The sequence below is a fragment of the Pleurodeles waltl genome, chromosome 11 (assembly GCF_031143425.1).
Source record: "Pleurodeles waltl isolate 20211129_DDA chromosome 11, aPleWal1.hap1.20221129, whole genome shotgun sequence".
Taxonomy (NCBI): domain Eukaryota; kingdom Metazoa; phylum Chordata; class Amphibia; order Caudata; family Salamandridae; genus Pleurodeles; species Pleurodeles waltl.
In genome coordinates, this window is record NC_090450.1 from 132742531 (window position 1) to 132769389 (window position 26859).

General features: G+C 40.8%; 1 protein-coding gene across 2 annotated transcripts in view; it reads right to left on the reverse strand.

The window, feature by feature from the left end:
• Positions 1-1736: 1736 nt before the first annotated feature.
• The window catches only part of GFM1 (G elongation factor mitochondrial 1), a 178203-nt gene continuing 153080 nt past the window's right edge, over positions 1737-26859 (reverse strand). For both annotated transcript variants that reach the window (XM_069213272.1, XM_069213271.1), the window contains exons 15-18: positions 22455-22599; positions 20265-20425; positions 8751-8804; positions 1737-2380 (exon numbers count right to left, since the gene is read on the reverse strand). In XM_069213272.1, coding sequence (XP_069069373.1) covers positions 2249-2380; positions 8751-8804; positions 20265-20425; positions 22455-22599 — 492 coding nt within the window. In that variant the 3' untranslated portion in view covers positions 1737-2248. The remainder of the gene's footprint in view (positions 2381-8750; positions 8805-20264; positions 20426-22454; positions 22600-26859) is intronic.

Consider the following 26859-nt stretch of genomic DNA (forward strand, 5'->3'; position numbering starts at 1 on the left):
ACAGTGGAAGCACTCCTAGGAATAAAGTGTAGCCCAGAAATATCTGCTGTGGGGACTTCCAGATAGAGTACAAACACATCAATTACTGACAAAACTGAAAGGAAAACATGTAAAGTGCTTACTCTCGCCTCTACCAACCTCATTTGAGCCGAGGGTACACTGATGAGTGGTGGTCATAAAGTTTCTGCTTGGGACCTTTAAGAGTGGTTAGTGTCGAACACAACTGAGGTTCATCACTGCCGGAGGCCACTGCCATTTATTACTACTTTGGGACCACAGGGATCGCTTAACGCTTGGAGGCAGTTTCCATGCATGCCTGATTCCCCACTGGCCTGTGTGCAAGAGCGCTCACAGCTGGTTGTCCTATGTGTGCCTACAGGTTGCTCGGTCTGCCTATGAACATTGATGTAAATGTGAGAATGGATAACACAAGAGTAGAAAGCCTACAGGCTTTTTCAATGCTATAGACCAGAGAACTGCCACAGGGTTACCTATGCACAGTCAAAGTACGCCCAAAAATGACATTTTGCAAAAGGAAAAAACGAGCTGTTTTCTTTTGACAGGTAGCAGTTTTCCAAACAAATCATTTTCAAAGTACATCAGAATGGCATCCCGCTCAATCACACATACAAAAAATGGCATACACAAGAAAAATATCTGTCTTTCTTGGAAGTGCAAGCTATTATGATATATATCACCCCCCCACACCCCAGAACAAAAATAACACACCTACCAAGGTATGAAATGTACAGAAGAAAGAGTCTGCATGGCAAATAGGCAAGAGGGCTAATGGCAGAACCTAGGAACCTACAGAAACCTTCAAGTGAGGCACACAGCACCTTGAGAATCCCTAGGCGGAAACAAACCCAAGTCTGGCCACCTAACTGCCCTTGAGAACATTGGTGCTGAATTGCTTGAGAGTGAGAGCGGGAGGGGGATTCCATTACGGTCTGCTGAACAATGACGGAGTACCAGTAAAGTTCCCCACAGCCTACCAGACTACATACCATGATTAAAGATAAATCTGTTGTGAATCTGCCCATCTACCTCACTTGTCAGCTTCTCGCCGATACCCTTGATCAATGATAATTATGGGTTCATGCTTCCATATTAAAATCCCAACATAAATTAAAAACAAGTTTTTTTTTAAATAAATAAATCTCATTCTGTCCTATTTCTATTAAAAATGACCCAGAACTTTGCAGCAAACATTTGGCAGCACGTGCGTTACATAAACAATAACGTATCTAATTTATGACTCATATTTCATGGGAAGTAAGTCAAGCAATTGAGTAAACATGAATAAGAGCACTACAAAGGGCAATTAGTTTTTTCCTAATTGTTTCTTAGGCTGTGAAATGTCTTCGGGTAACTAATTTGTGAATTAAACATTTGTCAGTGTAATAAGTTACGAGATTGGGATGTCTCACGTAAAAAATCAAATGATCTTTGCTAGAAGAAGAGTATGAGGCAGCATTCCTTCACATGGTGTCCTCGCAGTTACAGGGTTGAACACAGAAAATATGTGGCACTGGCACGAGTAGTATCACTAATACCAGAGTTGATTCCTAGTTCATCAAAGAAGGAAGGAGTACATTCTGTTGGCTTGCCTGTGTCCCCTCGTGCTTGGCCTGTGATTAAAAGCTCCAGTATTTGACACGTTTGCCAACTGCAGATTTTGAAAGTTTACTTTTTTTAACAGAAAACTTTTTTTTAACAGAAAAACTCAAAAAGCATTTCATTGTCACCTATTTATTTTATGAAGAAAAGCCACAAATGAACCATCATAAACCCGAGCAATCTGTTCTGCTTTAGAGGAGGTTTAGAGAAGGACATTTGTGTTGTAGGGTGGTCGCTGTGTTTCAGGAATACATTTGTTTGAAGAACGAACCTGTACTGCTAAGGATAAACTGCTCTCATGGAGGCAAAAAGGTTCCTAATTTAACAGCACTCTTCAAGAAACCCCTGGGGCTGTAACCGAGGCTATACATTGTTCAACAGAAGACTTGTGAAGGTTGCAAAGCACACTTGCGGAAGGGCGAGGACATCACTGTGCTCTCCAGATACTGCAGATTCAATAAAAGTGTCACACTTCGGAAAGGGAACCAGGTGAAGCTTCTTCCAAGGTTATCATGAAATCCAATCTTAAAACAGAGCCCTGAAGTTCTGAAGCAGTGTGCGGCTCTTGGTGTCCATCATCATATGGCAAAACTAAACAGACTGCAGTGTATCAGTGGATTGTAAAAAATTAGCTCTTTGCCTTTCCCTTTTTGGTGGCAAGTTGACCAGTGGATTCCAAATATTTCTGGACCAGTTCTTCTTGAGTGTTTCCTAAGCAAGGCTGGTATCTACTGTATTCCATTGTATATTCACCTTTACCCTAGGAGAAAAACAGGAAAGAACGATGGTTATTTTTTCTAATGCATATTAAGAAAAACCAAAAAAAAACCTTGATGCTACTCCTTGTAGCGTGTTATACACACACAAAAACAATTATATTTCATTCAAATTGCATTTGTGAAAATGCCATAAGTGTGATATGATCCACATTTTGTGAAAATTTAAAATCAGTGAACACTAGCTCCACGGGCTATGAATGATCAAGCCAAAGAGCGTAGTACATTACTCACTCATAAGAATGTCTCACTTCAAAGTATGATGAAAAATAGTGGGGGATGTAATGCTTGATTTAATCTCAGCCAACGGTATTTACTCAGGGCTGCGTCTCAGCCCATCGTTTTTTTGCCCACCATGCCACCTCAGATTAGACCAAGCCATATTCAGATCAGCCTTGATCCTGGTCAAGTAGGTTAACTCCAGCCAGAACTGTCAAGCCAGGTTCCTCTCTTAACTGGAACATAAGCTATCCAAGACTTATTTCAGACTAATTGGGCCGCTTCAGTCAGGTGCAGCTTGGTTCTAGTAGCACAGTAAGCAAGGGATCCACATCTGTGCTTTGGTACGGGGGCCTGGCCAGGCAGTCTGGGTTGGACTATTCATATTTGAGCAGGATGAAGACTGATTAGCCTATTGTTGAAGCCAGACAGAGGTGGCATGGTTTCCAAAATAACAACAGATTGGAGAATAGAGGCAGACACATTCAATGGTCCAGAGAAGAACCTCAGATGGTCACCAGGAGGCAAGTGAAAAATCTCCCTGCAAGAACTTAGTTGTCAATTTATCGGACAGACACCTCACAGAGGAGGAAACTAACGTGCTTAACAGGGTTTTTGGCTTTGTGCCTACCCCCGAGGAAGATTTCTTCCACTTACATATTGAACTTGCTCAATTCTTTCGAAAAGTTTGTTTGCATTTTTTCTTCAAGGACAAATTTGTGAAACCACAAATGGCTGACTCAGGTTTAAAAAAACCTTCAGTTTTTGATCCTCCATTAGTAACCATGCCCAGCGAAGTCCTAACTTTTGAGAAAGCAGTCCTAGCTGATGTGAACAAACTGCGCCCGAAACATTCTTTATCAACATACCCTCGAAAGAGAAGAGGGCCCTGCTAGCCTTAGCATCAGATCCCAATATTACTATTAAGCAGGCTGACAGAGGTGGGGCCATCGTGATTATGGATTCCATCAATTATAGACATGAATGTCTACACCTTTTAAGTGATACCACCTACTATGCAAAGATAGTGAGCGACCCCACCGGAAGATTACAGATTCAGATCAGATGCCTCATTGAAGAAGCCAGGAACAATCTTTGGATTTCACCTAAGGAGGCTGAATTCCTTGATACACCTCATCCCCGTACTCCGTATTTCTACTGTTTACCCAAGATTCACAAGGGAAAAACACCTCCTCTGGACGCCCTATAGTATCTGGTTTGGGTTCGATCTTAGAACCTCTGTCAATTTTCTGTGATCATTTTCTACAGCCTTTGGTGCGTAGTTCCTCTACTTACTTGAAAGACACTAAAGATGTCTTGAATTTAATTGAAACCATTAATGATTCAGGAGCTGTACAGGGTATCATCACCTTGGATGGTGAAGCTCTGTACAAAAATATTCCACAAGCAGCTACTTTACAGGTAGTTGAGTCAGCTCTCCAGGAAGTATCGCCTGGATTATCTACTCCTATTTCTTTCATTATGCAATGTGCAAGGCTCGCACTGACAGAAAATTTCTTCCTCTTTGAGGATCAATTTTACCATCAGATTCGAGGAACATCGATGGGCCGTACATTTGCACCAAGTCTAGCATGCTTATATATGTATGACTTTGAAAAAAAAAAGCACATTCTACTGCCCAATAATCCTTTTCAGAATTCCATCAAATTGTGGCGACGTTATATCGACGACATTTTAATTATATGGCAGGGCCCTTTGATAGTTGCAGACGACTTCACAGCTTGGATCAATGCCCTTGATCCGTATTTGAAAATTACTGCCACAGTGTCTGCCACTCACCTACCTTTCTTAGATCTTATGATTACCATTAGCAATGGTAAATTGTCCACAAGTGTTTACCATAAGCCAACAGATCGTAACTCTGTTCTATTATATGAGAGTCACCATCCTAAATCTTTACGGGAAAATTTACCTGTAGGCCAGTTTCTACAGCTAAGACGAAATTGCAGTTCACCTCAAGAATTTAATCACCAGGCGGATGTGCTTCAAGAGAAACTTCATGAACGCCATTACCCCTCCAAAATTGTGAACCAGGCACGTAAAAGAGCTAGAAATAACAACAGGGATGCCTTACTCACAACCACCGAGAAGGTACCTCAGACGAGACTAACATGTGTATCTACATATACGCCTTTGTCTAACTCAATCAAGAAATTGATCAGTAAACGATGGTCAATACTTACGAGTGGGGGCTGTGAAGTTCCAAGACCCCTTTTCGCATTTAAACGTACAGCTAACATCAAGGACATTGTGTTTCACACTCGGCCACGACTACTACGTGACATCCCTATTCATAAAACGCTTTGGGATCTTCCCCCAGTGGAGGGTCATCACCCCTGTGGAACCTGCAATGCATGTTTCCTCACTAGACACTTAACAACTATGCATTTAGACCCTATTGGCATTTGGCGCCTCAAGAAACATACTAATTGCAACACTAAAAACTGCATCTTCATTATAACGTGCCCTTGCAACTTACGCTACATTGGCATGAAAACTAGGCCTGCAAAGATACGTATTAATGAACATAGAAGTAACATCAGATGCAAGAGAATTACCACTAAACTTGGTGCACATTTCCTGGAGATACCACATATGCCTGACGACCTTTGGTGGGTGATATTGGAAGCACCAAGAGTCCGACCTAATGATCCAGGGTATCTTTTTAAGATTGAACAAAGATGGGTGTTCAAATTAGGGACTAACACCCATGGCTTGAACGATTACATCCCTTGGACTTCACTGTCTTGACAATGAATATTAACAATAATAATTTGATATGTTTCTTCTCTAAGACTCCCTTTTTTGCTTTAAATGAACCACATATTACTTTTGTTTCAATATGGTACATGAATATAATTCACTCTATATGAACCAAAAGTATCTTTGCCTATTTCTGATGATCTTTGTTAGGTCATGAAGGACCGTACATTTTGGAGCGCTGAATTTGAGATCCTCGTACTTCTGTCTTCATAGGAAGATAGTCCTTCCTTTATTTTTGTGACCGGCTGCAAACGCGAGTCCTTTCTCTATTTTTAGTTACACAGACACGCACGAGCCGGAAGGAGCAGCTACTCCCGGCACCTCGCTGAGTTTTAAGGACACTGACAGCGCCCGCAGAACACCTAATGCGGGAGCGCCGTCCGGAGGGTAGGTCCATAGCGAAGGACCATTGACAAATTGCAAGTACTCTCCGCTATCTTTAGACTTGATTTGGGTGGCATTAACACACCGCTTTTGGGGCATGCTATAGATTTAGCCCTGAATCCACAATTTTAAACAGACAGACTCCGCAGTGAGCCTGTGGCATGTCAGCATAGTGGCACTGTAAAAACACATTTTTTCTGACAGCATAATTATACGTGCCTTCAATGTTCTTTACAGCCGCTGTGGTTTACAGCCACTTTGTTTACACGTGACATTGGTTACTTTATATATATATTTTTGTTATGCAAAGCATAAATTATGTTGATGATTCTTTTTATTGATTACGCACAGTGTTTATGTGAGTCCTTAGAACATGCGTCCCAAGGAGCCCGGTCTAAATTTGGGGATGGTAAGCCTTGACTCCACGTTTTTGTTTGACCCATCACACTTTTGTCACCACTTTATGGTTTTTTTCTGGTGTGTGTATTCTTTTGTCTTATAGAGCGACCTGACTTTACCAGTTAACTTCAATGTAAGTGACCGTTTTCAATCCTAAGTGAGGGTTTTCACATTTTTGTTATTATATTTTTGGAGAAGAGGTGATTAAATCTTATGGTTTTGGTCCTGATGAAGCGTCAAAGGATCCGGCTGGACCGCAAAGACACAAAACATGTTGACCCTGGTTTAGTGGCACTATATCAATTATAGTCCCCTTAGGTTCGTTGTTTTTTAAAGTTATTGAGCATCGTACTCTAGTGTTACTTTCATTCATTTTTTAAATCTTGGTCTTCATCCTCCTTGTACTGATTGAAATTATGATGTGTTGGTGTGATGAATAACCATTTTTATACATATCTTTCTGTTCTCTCCAACCAATGCTGGTGCCTGTATGTAGGCATCCATGCCTAGATAGTCGAACCCACCAGTCACTATCAGAACAGTACGGCTTAGAGCCCCCTTAGGGGAGCCCGTCAGGCATTGCAGCGCCGGCCTGGCGAGGAGCATTTCCCGATGATGATGCTAGTCATCCATTGTGATGCTTGCGGGCTCTTGCTCCTGAGGCTTCAGGTCTCCTAGGATGTCAGAATAGTTTGGAACAGTGTACTCTAATTTATATGACTATAGTTGGGAGACTGTACACTGGACCATATAACCTCCCGGTCCTTCCCCCCCCCCCCCACTTTTGACTTAGACCAAGCCATATTCAGATCAGCCTTGATCCTGCTCAAGTAGGTTCACTCCAGCCAGAACTGTCAAGCCAGGTTCCTCTCTTAACTGGAACATAAGCAATCCAAGATTTATTTCAGCCTAATTGGGCCGCTTCAGTCAGGTGCAGCTTGGTTCCAGTAGCACAGTAAGCAAGGGATCCACATCTGTGCTGCAGTACGGGGGGCCTGGCCAGGTAGGTTGGGCTGGACTATTCCTCTTTGAGCAGGATGAAGACTGATTAGCCTATTGTTGGAGCCAGACAGAGGTGGCAAGGTTTCCAAAATAACAACGGATTGAGATGCGGCCTGAGTAATTACTAGTGGCCAAGATTATTTCAAGCATTCCACCCATCAGTTGTTTTTTTTTGTATACCCGTATCACTTCTAAGTATGGCACACTACAAAAAACCCAAATCATTCCCATACTGACATTTTTTCACACAAAGAGGCATAGAAAATATTGGGTAAGAAGATAGTCCTAAAACAATACAATTTCAGACATAAAATAGCTCTCTGCTATTTACGGATAATCTGAAATTATAATGTAGGGCATACTAATAGATAAACGTACTATGCACTGTAGCACTAGAGATATTTTCAAAATTTTGATTTATCTGCAACATGTGTTTTGGACCAACAGCCTGGCTGACAACTGATGGGCAGCCAATATATGTAGGCCAATGCTACTTTCAGAGGGATAATATATGAGAGAAAGTATACACCCTGCAGCACCAAGTGATGTGCAGTCTGCTGCTGTCTCTTGACTGTCCAGAGCTGCAGCTCCCTTTACAGATCAAGTTGTTCCCGCCAACTTCTCCCAGAAACAAGTTTCCTTCCCCGTTTCTAAATAAATATTATGGACAGATATTACTAGAAAATTATGAGGTTGATATACAGGCACTTTATACAAATAATTTGCCATTACATAATACACACACTGCAGCGAGTAACTTATGCTTTCTTCTAAGTCACTCCACAATCATTTGCCCTATTACCCCATTCAAGACTATTTGGTACACTAATAAGCAGCTGGAAAATAAGTGGGTGTGGAGGTAACTATAACAAACTTGCCTTAAGGACCTGCACATGAGGCACCCAAAGTCTTCCAATTCATCACTCCTGGTTCCAAGAGAGTCAAAAAAAGGAATCAAAAGAGACCCATAAAGCTCTTGGGCCACTGAAATTTTGATCAGGCCTCGAGGAATCACAGGAACTATCTCAAATTTAGGAAAAAACTTTAAACCTTTATTTTCAGAGACCCTGTAAGCACACTTCTATTTTCATAGGATGCCTGCCTTTTAAAGGTTCTGAGCACGAGCTCCTACAAGATGTATGATTTTTTTGACTTCCTGAACTGATCCATTCTCTTCTGTTATTCTTGTGCAACACAGCGTTTGGATTTGGACTTTCCTATTCTCCTAGTGCTCTGAAGTTGCAACGTACTGGCACTGCATAAATATTTGTACTTCAAGAAAATAATGAATTCTGACTAACACTAAAGCCCCCATAGTGCTATATGGTGGAGCGCTGCTAAGGAAAACAGCTTCCAAACAGGACAATGACATTTTCAGTTCTGCCCTAGTGTTCTACTCTGATAAGAGTTGTTAGAAGAAGCCATATGATCAAAAAAGCCAAAAGCCACTTCATACTAACTAATGTAGAAAGTGCCTTAAAAATAACCAAATACAATGAGTTGCAACTTTAGCTGCGGGAAAGTCATTATACATCACATTCAAATGCATGTCGCATTGCATTTTACCTCCGTAGAAGATCTGAGTTCATTGGCATAGCCAAACATATCATTGAGTGGGACCTGAAAAGTAAGCAAATGTATTAATTATACTGTACACTTGACAACACTGACAATTTTCACTTCTAAAAATTACATTAACATTATTTTAACAAAAGGATTATGATTATATAGCACTAGGATAAGGTGTTCCAGGTAGTGTTGTGTATTGGTAGCATGTCCTCATTGCCTTTAGGGAGTAAAAAGCAATGGAGGTAACTGCTTGTTAAGCTAAACCTTGCCGTCAGGAAAGAGGACATAACTTAAGGTTTCACAACTTAATAAGGTTACTTAAGTTAGTGATCATGTACTCTCCACAAGGGCTACCCCGGAAGTACACAGGTTTAGACGCTGCTCAGATATGGAAAGAACAATTGTAGTCATGTTTCCTACTTGTCAATTTATTCACAAAATAATCATGGTTCATGGAAGACATGTACTTGTATGATTAGTGGATTATTAAAGTAAACTTCAAAAGGATTTACAATTGTATGCTGCATGAAGGGCTTTATGAAAGAGGCCTCATGCTCTAAATGTCAGGAGACCTTCTCTACAAATCATAGCATCAAGACAGATTTATAAATCCATTACTTGGTAAGTAGTTACTGTACCTCTAGCAGAGGTAAAGGCAGAGTAGACACTAGTATGGACAGGTATGCATGGGGACATCTGCATGCATGGGGTCACTGATGTATCAGTAGAGGTTGATGAGAAAAGGTGAACTCCATTTCAAAGCCAGACTTTAACTCTACCTACATCATGTGGTTCCATCTATCTGCATACCCTGCACAGCTGTTAGTATATGATACTTCAATACAAATTAAGAATCATGACTGGCAGAATTTCTTCTTGCTTATTACTTCCTAACTGGGCAGATTACATACATGTGCCTCTAAAACACGGGTCTCCAAACTTCTCTGTTTTGAGGGCTATTAATAAAAAACATCCCAAGCTACTAATATCATAGTGATCACATCAGACAAGATTACATTAGTGGTCATGCTATGTAAATAAATCCAATGATACAGTAATACATAACATCCATGGCCTAAATGTGAAGGTAATAATATTGGTAATACGCCTCCCCAATGCCACTCGATTTATCACTCAAAAATCAGCTTTAAATATTTTTGAAAATTCAACCATCAGCCAATCAGTTAAGAAAATACAAGCATTTTCGTTTCGAATACACATTTCTAAATTTTGGTTTACATATATTAATCCAATCAAGCAAAAGCGTCGAATTTAGTTGACTGGACACAGGGGAAATACTTCTAGTTAGCTGGAGAGATACCAGTAGCTCAAGAGCTACTTGTTGGAGAAGCCTGCTCTGGAAGCATCACCATCTTTCTCACACTCATTATGCTTGAAGGACATTTGAAGTCTTTTCTCACAAGTAGATCATTTAATCAAGGTAGATTAACAAGATGTTCTCAATCACTAAATGACAATGGTCCAAAACGCTTACATGACTGTTTTAGCAGTGCTGTCTGTTACTGCTTAAATTCAGTGTAACTTCAGTACACTAAAGGAAAAAATGAACCATCCACCACCCCCCCCTGCTGCCTCATCCTGTCTCTTGCCTATATGTGAATTAGTGTAAACATTCATTTTGAGTATTAGTTGTTCAAAAGCATTATAATCCATACTAAGCAATTTCAGATGTACATAACATTCAAAGAGGATGATAACTTTGGACTTTGACTGTTATAAACATGCTGGACTACATGGGTGGCATTGTACTTATTTAAACACCATTTCCCCATGTTTGTAATTAGGATGTCTGGAGTAGAGCTTGCCTCGTAATACACGTTACATACAAGTCGAGCTTTGTTGTATGCCAAAATGACAGCACCAACTTATGTGACTTTATCAGGCTTAACGCCTATACAGGTAAAATCCTCAATCTGTGTGATCGCCATATTATTTTCAGACATTTCCAGACCTAAAAGTCCACATCAGTCATGCTAACAATACAGAAAAACAAAAATGTTCCTGTCTCTGCAAACTGAAGGAATATGTGCAAATGATTAGAGCTGCAAGGCAATCTAGCCTTGCACAAATCAGCTTGAAAGGGAAAACAAGTAGCAACATTGGTCGGCCTTCCATATCCTTATGTAAAAAGAAGCACTGCTATTGTTTTGGTGAAATGATGAAAAGCTGAACAGGAGTTCGCACTCCCCTCTCCTCAGAGAATTACTGGAGGAGTTGTATAAAGAATACCAAGGATTTGGGTCAGGCAGTCACAAAAATGGATTGCTAAGGGGAAATGAACTGCAGACCTTTTTTGTTTTTCTAAGGTATGCAGCAATACTTACATGGCTTGGCATATAAATAGTTATATAACCATACAGTCAATACAACAACTATTAGGTAGGAACTAAACTAATCTAATAGCGGAAGGAGGGAGTTTTTTGACTGCTGAGATTACTGTAATAATTACCACCATTCCCATATACAAGATTTATGTATGACAAATGCTAATAAAAAATGTACTCATGCAAAATACTTGTGTGTCTCCCGTTCCTTGAGTGCCCAGGAGGTTAAAAAAAAGAAAAGAAAAGAAAAGGGGTAGTGGTGTGCGTGTGTGTAGGAGAGCAGCAGCAGTGTTTGGGGTTCTTACTGTATGGCTAGCAGTGGTTTTAAAGATCTATTTCACACAGAGTAGGAAGTGCTGACTGTATCTGCAGGATATTTAACAAAAAAAGTTGTATGGATAGGCAGTGAAGCACCTCATTCTTCCATGGGTGGGCGGAACTTGCGGAGTTATATGAAAACTATGGGAGATTCCACAGAGTTCGCGAGCAGGCGGAAATCTGCATGCCACGCAGCCCGCACTGATTTGTTATTGCCTGGGAGCTTTTTCTGCGCTTAAAAAAAAATCAGCGCAAACATAACCATGTGGCACGCCAGAGGGTTCTGTTGCTTCAGTTGGTTTTGCTGCAGCTCAAGCAGATTTTCTACTCAACTGGCAGCTTTCTCAATGCGAACAGCTGTGACCACCTGTGTTGGGAAAATCTCACCAGGTGCTCCCCTAGGCCCTGAGAAAAGTACTAGGGGAAGCCAATTCTCACTCTCCAACTTACCGTTGGCAAGATACACATGATAAAAAACACTGCCATATGGTGGTCGGCAGAATTTGGCAGGAAATCAACATTCGCCAAAATTCCGCCAATGGACTGAAATATACTGCCCAATCCTACTTTTTCCATTCTTTCAGTGCTGGTAAAACACTTTTGCAATGACAGTGCGTCTCTCAGAGCATCAATCAGCACACTTGCCAAGCTCATCCTTGATGTAAGCATCTACCAAAGAAACCTCCTAGTGGGTGTTAATACTAATTGTAAACGCAGAACACGGTCAGTATAAATTGACTGTCCTACATTGCACCTTAATTTCTTTCTTTAGAAATAACTAGTTAAACCTACTCTCAGAAATGTCTTTACTTTCATGATGATGGTTACTTAATTATCAACCCTCACTGCAGATACTTTGAAAAAAGGTTCACTTTTATAATACATTTGGTGTAAATACATTCCGCACTTTTTGCTTTGTTATTCATAACATTTCCTGCAGAAGTTAAAATATGAAGTTACCCTCTTTCATTTTAAACATTTTTTTCCCCCCATGGACAGATCTTCATGAAACTTGTCATGCCAAAACCTAGCTGGCTGGGCTAGCAGACTGGTATTTTTTTTTACAAATCCATCCACTGCGTCAAATATTATAAACAAATAAAATGCCTTTTTAGTAGAAAGTGTGGCTGAACCATAACTACCCATGCCTGTACTCTATGACCGGTATAATATCTCTTTGTTCTTAGGAGATCTAGCCAAGTGTGCCCCTCCTGAAAAGTGGGATTCACAACAGTGATCTTACTAGAGGAACGTGACTCTAGAAGAAATAGGATCATCTTGCAGTCCTTAGAAAAAGTTTGAAGCGGTTCCAAGTTACAATGCAGAAATGGTTCACATTTTAATTAATTTGACACTGGTTTATGAACTTTCTGCTCAAGTAAGCAGCAAATGTCTGCCCTTTGTGGGAGTTTCTATATAACTATATTGTGGCTCTTGACTCCTAAACCGAGACTGCACTTGAAATGCGGCTACCACACTACCATTTCAGCTTAAGCATTTCTGAAAAGCAAAGGTAAACTGATCTATATTTATAACCCTGTTTATAAACAGTGCAAATGATCTGTCCACAATAAGTACTCTATCAGGTCCTAGAGAAATAGGAAAAACTACTGAAGTGCAATGTTTTGTTCTAATTTTGTTTCATTGAATCCAACAACTATCTGCAGCGAATGAAAGTAGGTTGTCATTTGAAATGGTTTTGCTTGTGAGGCTGGATAGGAGCTCGGTAATGTAGTTCATCGTGAAGTTGATCAATCAGGTATTTACTCATTCTGGTAATGAAATGGTAAAGTTTCTTACCTGTAGGTGTAGATTTGCAGCTTGAAGATTTTCTGGATTCACATGCTGTGCATTATTCCGCCATCTAGTGGTTGGGTCCAGATTTTCTACTATTCCTCTTCAAAACAATTTTTGGTCTGTCTTCTTTCTCTAACTTTGTTTGTTGGTGGACATTGACGGAACAACCATTTGGTGTCTTGTTGTGATGTTGCACTTCCTTCAGAAGTCTTCACCCCAGTTCGCCATCTTCAGATTCTTTTTTTCCCCTCTCTTTTCTCCATCTTCTTGGTGGAGGGGGGGTGAGTCACATGTGAATCCAGAAAATCTTTAAGCTGCAAAACTACACCTACAGGAAAGAAACCTTTTTGTTTTTCAATGTGAATCTTTTCTGGATTCACAAACTGTGCATTGATTTTAAAGTTGGTTTCCTTCATTGTGGTGGCTGGGTTGAAGATGGGCATTGATTTGAAGATATCTGTCATAACACTCTTTGTCCTACCTATGCTTCCTTAATCATTTGAATGTCAATACAATAATGGTTTGTAAAGGTATGCACTGAAGCCCAAGTTGCTGCAATTCAGATTTCTTGTGGCAGTGTGTTGGACATAAAAGCTATCGTCGCTCCCTTCTTCCATGTAGAGTGCTTTCCTGGAACTCTAGGTAAGGCTTCTGCAGTGTAGTGACATAACTGAATTAATTGTGTGATCCATCTTGAAATAGTGTTCTTTGACACTGCTTTCCCTCTAAAGTTTTTGAGAAAGCTGCAAACAACTGCTGACATTTTTCAAAAGGTTCAATACATGATACAATGTCTTGTATCTAATGTATGTAGGCTTCTTTCCGCACACGTTTTGGGATTTTGAAAGATTTGGTATTTGAATAGACTGATTAATATGAAACAGAGGCCATCTTCGGAAAGAGATGAGGGTCCATTATCATGACAATTCTGTCATTATCTATTTGGCCATAGGGTTCTTGAATAGTGAGCCCCTGTAACTGACTTACTCTATGTGAGGCAATAACTGCCATTAAAAAAGCCGTCTTTAGCCGTTAGACCTGACATCCTTAGGATGGTCATCCCCCAACTTTTTACCTGCCCCCATCCACTTTTCTGCTGTTGGCCCTGCTGCCATGCTGGCCTCTGACTTTGCTGGAAAGACTCTGCCTTCCCCAAAAGTGCTCTCCAAGGACTTGGACTGAGCTTGCCTCCTATTTCTGAAGTCTCAGGGCCACCAAAGACTTCACCGCTTCAAGAAATTACTGGCGAAATCGACGTGAAGCATGCATTGCGGGCAAGAAATCGCCGCACAGCCGACCGGAATGACACAGTCCCAATTTCTCAACTGGAAATTCGATGCAGTGTCTACCTTGTGCTAGAAAATTAGAAGTACAGCCTACCGGATCAATGCAGTGCCTGTGCCTTCTTCCAGTGCATCAAGGATTTTCCACGCATCGTCACTGGGCGACAAAATATCCCTGCATCAAAGGGAGGAACCAAGACTGCGAGCAAAAAACAATGCAAACCCTATTATTTTTGACGCAATGTGTGCAACAAAGAGACACCTGTTTATTTCTAGGGATTGACACTCTTTTTAAAGTGATATTTCAATTTGTGCTTATTGGATCTTTGTCGCTTTGATCTTCTATTCAGATAAATATTATCTATTTTTCTAAACCTGTATAGTGCATTTTTGTGGTATTTTCACTGTGTTACTGTATGATTTATTGCACAAATACTGTAAACATTGCCTTCTAATTTACGCCTGACTGCTCATTGCCAAGCTACCAGAGGATGGGCACAGGATAGTTTGGATTGTGTTGGGACTTTCCCTGACTAGGACTGTGGTCCCTACTTGAACAAGGGAACTAGCACTCTGCCAACTAGAGACCCCATTTAACGTTAACACTTGCAAAGTTGCTTTGAGTAACGGCTCAAATGGTTTACCCATGAGTTGAGTAAGACCTAGATTTAGGTTTGTGCAGGTGCTGGAACCCTCCTTGGTGGTGCTATTCTCCTAGCTCCTTCTAAGGATTGTTTCACCACTAGAGATGTGAAAAAACCTTTTCCCATTTGACCTCTTGTATAGGCAACTTTCGCAGCCAGATGACCCCTTAAAGAAGCATAAATCCTTCTTGTATTAACTGAGTAAAATATTTCAGAACTATTTTCTTCTTTGTAATTTTTTAATTAATTTGTTCCTTCTACACCATAATGTAAATCTTTTCCATTTTGCGCTATATAACATTTCCCTGTTACGCGTTTTCTGGCTTCTTTTAAAACCGCTAACATGTCTTTTGGTAGTTTCAGGTGCCCAAATTCTATTTCTTGAGACACTCTGCTAATCTGAAACATTCTGGTTCTGATGCAGAACTTTCCCTTTCCCAGGGATAGCAAGTCTTGTCTTTTTGGCAGGCGTTGAATATCCCCCTGCGCTAACTATCAGCTCCAAATACCATGTTTGTCTTGTCAATTGTGGTGCTATTAGACTTAGAGTCATGTGACTCCTCTTGCATTTGCTGATTATTCTGTGCAATAGGGGAATTGGTGGAAAAGTGTAAGCAAATGTTCCTGACCAGTCTAGCGACTGGGCATTCCACCGAGATTGCGAGTATGGTAGTTTGGATACAAAGTTTTGGCATTTCACATTGCAAGGGGTAGCAAACAGGTCTACTGATGGGGTACCCCATGCTTTGAAAATATTGTGTACACCTTCTGATTAAACTTCGTGTGAGCATGTAGCCAACCTGCTCAACCTGTCTGCCTCCTTCCCAAATAAGTGAATTAATTAAATCTCTGTCTCTCTGGTTTGCCCATTTCCAGATCTGTTGAGACAACCTTGGGGGTGGAGGGGGGGGGAGGGGATTAGGTCCCTCACCGATTGTTCATATAGAGCAGTGGTTCCCAACCTTTTGACTTCTGTGGACCCCCACTTTATCATTATTGGAACCCAGGACCCCCACTGAATCATTATTGGATTAGGGGACCCCCCACTGAGACATTACTGTAAACTTGGGACCTAATCTTTTACCATTATTTAATTTTCTAAGGTGTCGCGGACCCCCTGAGGAGGCTTTGCGGACCCCCCAGGGGTCCCCAGACCACAGGTTGGGAACCACTGATATAGAGCACCGCAGTTGTATTGCCCATCTCAATTAGAACTGTGTTTCAGAAATGCTTTTATGGCTAACCAAACCATCTTTAGTTCCATCCAATTTATGTGGTGCCTGGCGCCCGATTGTTCTTATCTTTAGAGAGCCCATATGATCTCCCCATCCCATATATGAGGCATCTGTTGTTCTGGTCACTGTAAGAGTTGGTTGCAGAAATAATCTTTCCCCTAGTAATGTTTTCCCTGTTAAACCATGGCATTTCCTCCTTAACCTTCTGCATGACAACCACTAGATCTTCCCAACTCCGTCGCTTGAGACCATTGATTCCGAAACCATTCCTGGATTGGTCTCATATGTAGTCTCACATATGGGGTGAACGGAATGCAAGATTCCATCTTTCCTAATGATTTCCCCACCATCCTCCCTGTCAGAGCTTGCCCTCTCCGGAAGTGGAGAGTTTTTTCCAACAGTGACTGAGTCCTCTTCTCACTGGGGAATGCCTTTGCTTGAATGGAATTAAATCTTGCTCCCAAAAACACCTTCTCTTGTTCTGGTTCTGTTGATGGCCTCTCTATGTTTAAGAAAAAACCCACAGTGTCTAGTGTTCTCATCACGTTTGAAATGTCCTGTTTGCATTTTTTATAAGAGTGTGATCTCACCAACCAGTGGTTCAGGTGAGGATACACATTTATCCCTCTCTTCCTGAGGTGTGCTGCAACCACTGTTGAACATTTTGTGAACACTGTTGGTGCTGATTTTATTCCAAAAGCCAGGACTTTGAATTGGTAGTGTCTGTTGACGACTACAAACCTTAGATATTTTTTGTGTTTTGCGTTCATTGGGATGTGCAAGTAAGCATCCTTTAAGTCTATAGTTGCCATGTCATCTCCTTTTTGAAGTTTGAGTTCCTGTAAGGTAGTCATTTTGAAGTTTTGAGTTTTTATGAATTTGATGATGTATCTGAGGTCTAAGAATGGATGCAGGGAGCTGTCCACCTTTGGAATTAGGAAATATGTTGAGTAATTTCCCTTGTTGATATCTTGCCTTGGTACTCTTTCTATAGCTTGCATGTCTAACAACTCTTTGACTTCCTTTAGGAGGCGATTCAATTCCTCCTTTGAGTGAATTATTTTCATTGGTCTCCTTGCTGTTGGGAATTTTAGTAATTCTAGGCAATATCCATGTTTTATTATATTTAGGACCCATTTGTCTGAAGTTATTTTCCTCCATTCCTGGGGAAAACATTGAATTCTTCCACCTACTGGTGAATTGTGATGTATTTTTGATTTGATTATGTTTGGTTTTGTTGTCTTCAGGTTTTAAGCAATCATCCACTTGGTTCCCGAATAATTGCTGGCCACTGAAAGAGATGCTATGTTTGCCTGAAGTTCTGGTTCAAAACCCCTACATTCTTAACCAAGAGTGTCTTCTGAATGTAACTCTCATCATGAGCTGGCAGCTAGATGTATCTGCAGCATCTAAGGAGGATTTTAAGCAGGTATTTGCAATGTTCTTGCCATTATCAACCAGATGTGCCACTCTCTTTTTATGTTGTTCAGGGAGGTGCTTCATCAACTCTCCTATCTCGTCCAAGTGTTGATGGGTGTGTCTATTTGAAAGACCATTCGAAGTAGGACTGCGCCATTGGTTTACTGCACTGCGTTCTATTCTTCTCCCCATGAGCTCTATCTTCTTGCCCTCTTTGTCTGGGGTTGGTCCTGTGGTTGAGAGAACATTTGCTCTTTTCCTAGTTGTTTCCATGATTAAGGAGTCTGCCGGAATCGTTCCCTTTATGTAAGGCGGATCCTTAGAGGAGAACTTGTATTTCTTCTCAGATTTGGAAGTTAACTCTCTTCACATTGCTGCCTCCTTAAATGCTTCCCTGCCCTGGTCCAATACACTAGGAAGCATGGGCAGATATTGATTCTTTATTTGTGCAGTGGTGTTTCTAGGATGGAGCAATACTGTGTTTTCTCTTTCTCTAATTTGACGTTGAATTTGTCCGCTGCATTTTTTATTTACAGATTGAACATATCTATGTCATCTGGTGGGGATTGTTTTGATGGTTAGGTGTCCACCTGTTTTTCGGGAAACTTCCCTTCCAGATCTTCCCACTGACTCTTCCCTGTACTCTCCTTCTGAAGGCTGCAAATAACCCTGGTCTTCCTCCTCATAATATGCCCTCTTCTTGAGGCTCTGGTGTGTGAGGGGGATGAATTTCCTCCACCTCCTACTCGGGGAGTTCTTTCGACGTCGAAGTTTTCTTGAGTATTGTGAAGGCTTTAAGACTTTCATTAAACTCCTTCTTTTCGATGAGAGCGGCCATTCCGGCCTTGAGTCTCGATTTATTCTCCATTTTGGATGCCCATTCTTCGGGCTTGTTGTGGAGTTTTTTCTTTTCGATGTGGATGTCGAAGCCTCTTTCGTAGCCCTCTCTAGCTGTGTGCTTCGATGGCTTGTGTGTGCGTTCACGGCCTTGAATAGGGATGTGGCGTCTTTCTTTCTTTCAATGACTCATGCTTTTTCAAGCCCTTATCTCCACCTGACAACCCTTCAAGGGCTTCATGGGATTCTCTCTTGTGGGTTCTGCCTGTGGACAGCAAGCATTTCGATGCAGAGGATCCCTTCTGATTTTGTGAGTCAGATTATTTTTGACTGAAGAGATTTACTAGAGGCCTGAGGCTCTCTCACCTCCTTGTGGCTCTTCTTTGGCACCTCCTCTCCTATCTCCACAATGTCCCAATCGCCTTCTGAAGTCTCACCTTCAACACCCTTGGCAACATTTTCATTGATGTCGCTGGAAAGGCCAAGATCTCTAAAGATGGTAATGATTTTTCCCCTGAAGTGTCTGATGTACCTTTCTCTGTTCATGCCTCACCCTCAGTATTTTCGACGCAAATACTGCGCAGGCGAGACAGGCCTCACTCCAGCAGTCAATGGGAAGGCAATGATTACATACAGGATATTTATCCTTTTTGGCCTACTTATGGTGGCAATTTTTACAGAATTGAAAAGGACTCTTTTTCATCATACCACGTGGGAAGCAATCTCAGCGATCCGTCGGTGGAAAAAAATGAAAACTCTTCGGACTCACTTCATCTGCTCCGCAATGGTGTTTTTCCTTTAAAATTCTCCTACTCTGCCAACTTTCTTCACGATTTTCTCGCAATTCTTTGAAGTTCCTCGTTAAGCTGAGGAGGTCTCCACAGAAAACATCCAGACCCAACAGTGGAAAAAATTCATCTGAAGATGGTGAAACTGGGACGGAGACATCTGAAGGAAGTACGGCAACGTCACAATAAGACACCAAATGGTGGTTCCATCGACGTCCACCAACAAACACAATTAGAGAAAGAAGAAGGACCAAAACATAATCCGGACCCAACCACTAGATGGCAGACTAATGCACAGCACGTGAATCCAGAAAAGATTCACGCTGCAAATCATTTTTTTTTTTTTTTTTTTTTAAACACAAAAAGCCCACTCAAGTCCACAAACTGTAATTACAATCACCAATTCAGAGAATGATAGTCCCTTATTGTGTGTAAGCCTTCGTTAGTGCAATTACAAAAAGGTTGGAACAAGGAGAGTAGTTTTAGCGAGATGATGCATGTATAAAAAAAAAAAAAAAAAAAAAAAAAAATCAGGCAAAGTTTAAAAATTGCTAGAGATAGAAGAGCTAGACAAGCAAAGAAAACCACAAAAGTCTTAGGACTTTAGCATGCAATAGAGGAATTACAATAGTGAAGTCATAACTAAGACTACAAATTGCAAAAACCTTTGCAAAGGTGAACTGTAAACTCAGAAGAGAGCAAAAAGAAATCATCAATTAAGGAAACTCCCAGAATCGATATGTGTGTTCAAAATAAAGTTGCACAATACATCTGCTGGATTACACTGAAGAGAGGAAAAACAAGTTTCAGAATTAGTAAAAGTTTACATAGTAAACTGTACGTACATCTGCATAAATGGTGACATAGCCTTCAGCTCCATCTTGTCCTGTGATTACACCATGTCGACGGTTAATTCCAGCAATGACTACTCCTTGGAATTCGTTTGGTGACACAACCTCCACTGACATGATTGGTTCGAGTATGCAAATGTCAGCCCTTTCCATAGCTGTGTAAATGCAAACACAATAACTGAAGTAAAAGAAATAACAGTAGACCTCTACCAACATTAACATTTTACATCATGTAGATTATCTCTACTAGTCAAATGACTAAATATTTGTATGAACCCTAATATTTTTTAAATGATCACTTAATCCAGTACTGCTTCCAAAACTTCAAAAGGCCCTTCAACCTCTAAATAATTAAGTATGGAAGCAGGATGACACCAGGATTTTAATAGAATAGAAAGGAACATGCACAGTGTGGCAATAACTATACAGCCAAGTTACATTCTGAATTGAAAGGATGAATCTTCGAAACGTGTTTACGAATATAAAACCTACATAAAATAAAAAAAATCTAGCTCAGCAGAAAAAATAAATCTGAAAAAAAGGGCAGACACTTCAATTTGCTTTCTCAACTGCCTTGAAACCCCTATGGGGCTCCAGTTTAGATCCAATTCTCCAGGTTATGAAAGCAAAGCTACTTCCAACAATAATCTGCTAGGAGATGATGCAGGTCTCCTGAATAACGTGGTGGTTAAAATATATAAGTCGAATTTTCATCTCCCAAAAGCATCATCAGCTGCCAAGTGCATCTATAATTTGGTCTGTTAAACCAAGTTCTTGCCAGGCAGCATGCATTTCTTATTTTGTGCCATAAATTTCGAATTTCAAAGCCAGATACCTTAATCCAGCAAGACATCAGTAGGAGTCATTGCACGTCGCCACACTATCAATTTCTGGAAAAGGCAATGGGCACATTACAAGCAAGGTAGCCTAAGTAGTGTTTAAGAAACAAAATGCTAAAAGTGCTCTCAAGCTTAGTAGACTGCAGGATTAAAAAATGCACTAGCATGACGAAGTCATGCCTGAACCGTGATCAACACTTATAACAAGACAGGTCAACAAGCTTATATAAGCATTCGTTACTAGAAGCATACCAAATATAGGTTTATGTTGTAGCGGTTTGAAGGTTTGTCAACCTTGGATTTTTTTCCCTAAGTGGATCATGCAACCCGCAGCCACAAACTGCAGATTATGTAAGAGGGAAAAAAGAAACATTTATACATGTTATATGTTTGTGTCCAGTTTTCTTAGGGAACGGAGGCAGTTCTTGTGCAGACGGTTTAATAACCTGAGGGTGGGGACATGTAGACAGGCTATTATGAACCTGACAAATATAGCCACTGAACATTAGGCTGGTAAAATTCCAGTCCATATTCCAGGGGGGAAAAAAAACAAATTTAAAGAGGCTTAAAAAAGGAACTGAACGTGTACACCACAAATGAACTTTATTTGGACAATATGTTTTTATGTATTTTAAAATCGTGATGATTTCCTGGTTAATTCTGATTCTAAGGTGGATACATTTTAAGGCAATGCTAAAGAGGCTAAAAAGGAAATAAACACGCACAGCACAATGCACTTTTTCTGGACAATATGAATATTAGGCTGGTAAACTCTCTGTCTATAATCTTTATCTGGACAAAATGTTATTAAGTATTTTAAACCATGATGTTTATGTTTCATCTCACTTTATGATTCCATGGGTGCGTAAATTCCTAGGTAATGTTTCTAATATTTACTCCCACCTTCTGTTTTTAATTTTAATAGTTCTCTCTTTCTGCAAAGATTTTAACAAATCAGGCAAATAAAATTAATTTGAATTTGACAAAATTCTTTGCTCACGAATATTGGTACATATACATCTTCATTGATAATAGTCTACAAAAATACATAGGAATTTGTATCTGATCCAATTGTGGACTCCTTGCCATGCAAACTGTTTATAACTGTTCACGTATATAGTTAACATCTCAAAAACTAGTTTAGCAACGGTAGAGGCAGATTTCAAATAATTAAAGTTGGTGACAATCTGATTGAGGATGAATCTTTCTTCACTTTCTACATTTTTTCACTCAGTTTTCTTTTTTGAAAACTAGTTTTCAAATATGTGACGTTTCCGTGCAGCAATTCTCTTCCAAGCAGCTTCAAAAACATGGAGAATGAATAAACATTAAACAGATTTTCTACCTTGTTTAAGTGCACCCTCCCCTGCTCGGATGAAAGAAATTTCATTGGAATCCACCATGTGGTGAGCGCCATCTTCCAAGACAAAACGGATTCCTGAAATCTTGTGCCCTGTGAGAGGGCCCTTTTCGCAGGCATCACGGAAACCCTATTAAAATTATTAAAAAGAGCAAAATCAAATACCAGGTAGGAGGTCTGCTGAATATTTTAAAAAGCAAACACATTGTAGGCTTTCAAAGGAAATAAAGAAATTGCAATCTGATTCTTTCATTCTGAAAGACAATTACGATTAATATATGAAGGAAGCTTTTCACAGTATTGTGCCATTTATAGAGCAGCATATGAGGGTATATTCTAGAGATAAAGTTGTTTGATTGTTGTTTTACCAAACCAACAATGTAAGAAGACGCTGATCAGTACATTTGTACAGCTCAAGGTGAGAAAATCTAGAGACTCTTTACTGGCAACTAAGGAAAACACATGTTTTATGATGAGAGAAATGGCACCGAACATTTATAAGTCCTTTGAACAGGTGTTGACTCAACTGGTTAAGCCTATTTCGTTTAACAGCTTGAGAACCACTCCACTGGAGAGAGGGAAGGTGTTCATTACTGAACTGGAAATGAAAAATGGCTAACTGGGCCAGGATTTCTTCAGAATTGCTGTAGGTCAGTGGATTCGACAAATAATCACATTAGTGCAGTTTTCCTTGAGGTACTTTATCTGGAGTTGTTAAGTGAAACTTAAAATTAGACAAGAAAGCGAAGTACAGAGTAATGAAAATGTCACTTACCCAGTGTACATCTGTTCGTGGCATCAGTCGCAGTAGATTCGCATGTTCTGCAATAGCTCGCCATCTGGTGTTGGGCCGGAGTGTTACAAGTTGTTTTTCTTCGAAGAAGTCTTTCGAGTCACGGGACCGAGTGACTCCTCCTTTTGTCTCCATTGCGCATGGGCGTCGACTCCATCTTCGATTGTTTTTCCCCCTGAGGGTGAGGTAGGAGTTGAATTGTAGTAATAGTGCCCATGCAATGGAGTGACTAAGTATGCACCTATTTAAGGTTGAGATGATACATATATAAATAATTGAAGGTAACTTCCAAACTGCTACAGGCTCCCGGGGAGGCGGGTGGGCACATGCGAATCTACTGCGACTGATGCCACGAACAGATGTACACTGGGTAAGTGACATTTTCAGTTCGATGGCATCTGTCGCTGTAGATACGCATGTTCTGCATAGACTAGTAAGCAGTTATCTCCCCTAAAGCGGTGGATCAGCCTGTAGGAGTGGAAGTAGTTTGAAATAATGTTCTTAATACGGCTTGACCTACTGTGGCTTGTTGTGCGGATAACACGTCTACACAGTAGTGCTTGGTGAATGTGTGAGGCGTAGACCATGTGGCTGCCTTACATATTTCTTGCATTGGGATGTTTCCTAGAAAGGCCATGGTAGCACCTTTCTTTCTGGTTGAGTGTGCCCTTGGTGTAATGGGCAGCTGTCGTTTAGCTTTAAGGTAGCAGATTTGGATGCATTTAACTATCCATCTGGCTATACCTTGTTTTGATATTGGGTTTCCTGCATGAGGTTTTTGAAATGCAATAAATAGTTGTTTAGTCTTTCTGATGTTTTTTGTTCTGTCAATGTAATACATCAATGCTCTTTTGACATCTAATGTATGTAGTGCCCTTTCAGCTACGGTATCTGGCTGTGGAAAAAACACTGGAAGTTCCACTGTTTGATTTAGATGGAACGGTGAAATAACCTTTGGCAAAAATTTAGGATTGGTCCTTAGGACGACCTTATTTTTGTGTAGTTGTATAAAAGGTTCCTGTATTGTAAACGCCTGAATCTCGCTTACTCTTCTTAGGGAAGTAATGGCGATGAGAAATGCCACCTTCCAGGTTAGGAACTGTATGTCGCAGGAGTGCATGGGTTCAAAAGGTGGACCCATAAGTCTAGTTAGGACAACATTTAGGTTCCATGAAGGAACAGGTGGTGTTCTTGGTGGTATAATTCTCCTAAGGTCCTCCATGAATGCTTTAATGACTGGTATCTTATATAGGGAAGTTGAATAGGTAGTCTGCAGGTATGCAGATATTGCTGCAAGGTGTATTTTAATGGAAGAGAAAGCCAGGTTAGATTTTTGTAAGTGAAGCAAGTAACCCACTACATGTTCTGGAGTTGTGTGTAATGGTTGTATTTGATTAATATGGCAGTAGCAAACAAACCTCTTCCATTTACTTGCATAGCAGTGCCTGGTGGATGGCCTTCTGGCTTGTTTTATGACTTCCATACATTCTTGGGTAAGTTGTAAGTGCCCGAATTCTAGGATTTCAGGAGCCAGATTGCTAGATTCAGCGATGCTGGATCTGGGTGTCTGATCTTTTGGTTGTGCTGTGTCAACAGATCTGGCCTGTTGGGCAATTTGATGCAGGGTACCACCGATAGGTCTAGCAGCGTTGTGTACCAGGGTTGCCTTGCCCAAGTTGGTGCTATCAATATGAGTTTGAGTTTGCTTTGACTGAGTTTGTTTACCAGGTAAGGAAGGAGAGGGAGAGGAGGAAAAGCGTAAGCAAATATCCCTGACCAGTTCATCCATAGGGCATTGCCTTGGGATTGTTCGTGTGGGTATCTGGATGCGAAGTTTTGGCATTTTGCGTTCTCCCTTGTCGCAAACAAGTCTATCTGAGGTGTTCCCCAGAGTTTGAAATAAGTGTTCAGAATTTGGGGGTGAATTTCCCATTCGTGGACCTGTTGGTGATCTCGAGAGAGATTGTCTGCGAGTTGATTTTGGATCCCTGGTATAAATTGTGCTATTAGGCGAATTTGGTTGTGAATTGCCCAACGCCAAATCTTTTGTGCTAGCAGGCTTAACTGCGTGGAGTGCGTCCCCCCCTGCTTGTTTAGATAATACATTGTTGTCATGTTGTCTGTTTTGACGAGAATGTATTTGTGAACTATTATTGGTTGGAAAGCTTTTAGTGCTTGAAAAACTGCTAGAAGTTCTAGGTGATTGATATGCAGTTTTGTTTGATGTACGTTCCATTGTCCTTGTATGCTGTGTTGATCGAGGTGTGCTCCCCACCCTGTCATGGAAGCATCTGTTGTTATTACGTATTGTGGCACTGGGTCTTGGAAAGGCCGCCCCTTGTTTAAATTTATGTTGTTCCACCACAGAAGCGAGAGGTAAGTTTGGCGGTCTATTAATACCAGATCTAGAAGGTGACCCTGTGCTTGAGACCACTGTGATGCTAGGCATTGTTGTAAGGGCCTCATGTGCAGTCTTGCGTTTGGGACAATGGCTATGCATGAAGACATCATGCCTAGGAGTTGTAATACCATCTTTGCTTGTATCTTTTGTGTTGGATACATGCGTTGTATGATGGTGTTGAAATTTAGAATTCTTTGTGGACTTGGAGTGGCTACTCCCTTTGATGTGTCTATTATGGCTCCTAGGTATTGTTGTACCTTGCGCGGCAGAATGTTGGATTTTGTGAAGTTGACGGTGAACCCGAGTTTGAAGAGGGTTTGTATGATCTGATTTGTGTGATTTGAGCACTCTATGAACGAATGGGCCTTGATTAGCCAGTCGTCCAAATATGGGAACACATGTATTTGCTGCCTTCTTATGTGTGCAGCGACTACCGCTAGACATTTGGTAAAGACTCTTGGTGCGGTTGTTAATCCGAAAGGCAGTACCTTGAATTGGTAATGTATTCCTTTGAATACAAACCTTAGGTATTTCCTGTGCGATGGGTGTATTGGTATATGGAAATAAGCATCCTTGAGGTCTAAAGTTGCCATGTAGTCGTGTAGTTTTAGCAATGGCAATACTTCTTGTAGTGTGACCATGTGAAAGTGGTCTGATTTGATGAAAGTGTTCACTACTCTGAGGTCTAGGATTGGTCTCAGCGTTTTGTCCTTCTTTGGTATCAGAAAGTACAGTGAGTAAACTCCTGTGTTTATTTGTGTGTTTGGCACTAATTCGATTGCATTCTTTTGCAATAGTGCCTGCACTTCTATCTCCAGGAGATTGGAATGGTGTGTTGTCAAATTTTGTGCTTTTGGTGGTATGTTTGGAGGGAATTGTAGAAATTCTATGCAATAACCATGTTGGATAATTGCTAGAACCCAAGTGTCTGTAGTGATTTCCTCCCATGCTTTGTAATAATGACTTATTCTTCCCCCCACTGGTGTTGTGTGGAGGGGGTGAGTGACATGTGAGTCACTGTTTAGTAGTAGGGGTTTTGGGGCTCTGAAATCTTCCTCTATTTCTAGGGAATTGCCCTCCTCTATATTGTCCCCAAAAACCTCCTCTATACTGTCCCTGGTAACTGGACAGTGTTGCTTGTGAGGTGCTGGCTTGTGTGCTCTGACCCCGAAACCCCCCTCGAAAGGGCGTTTTAC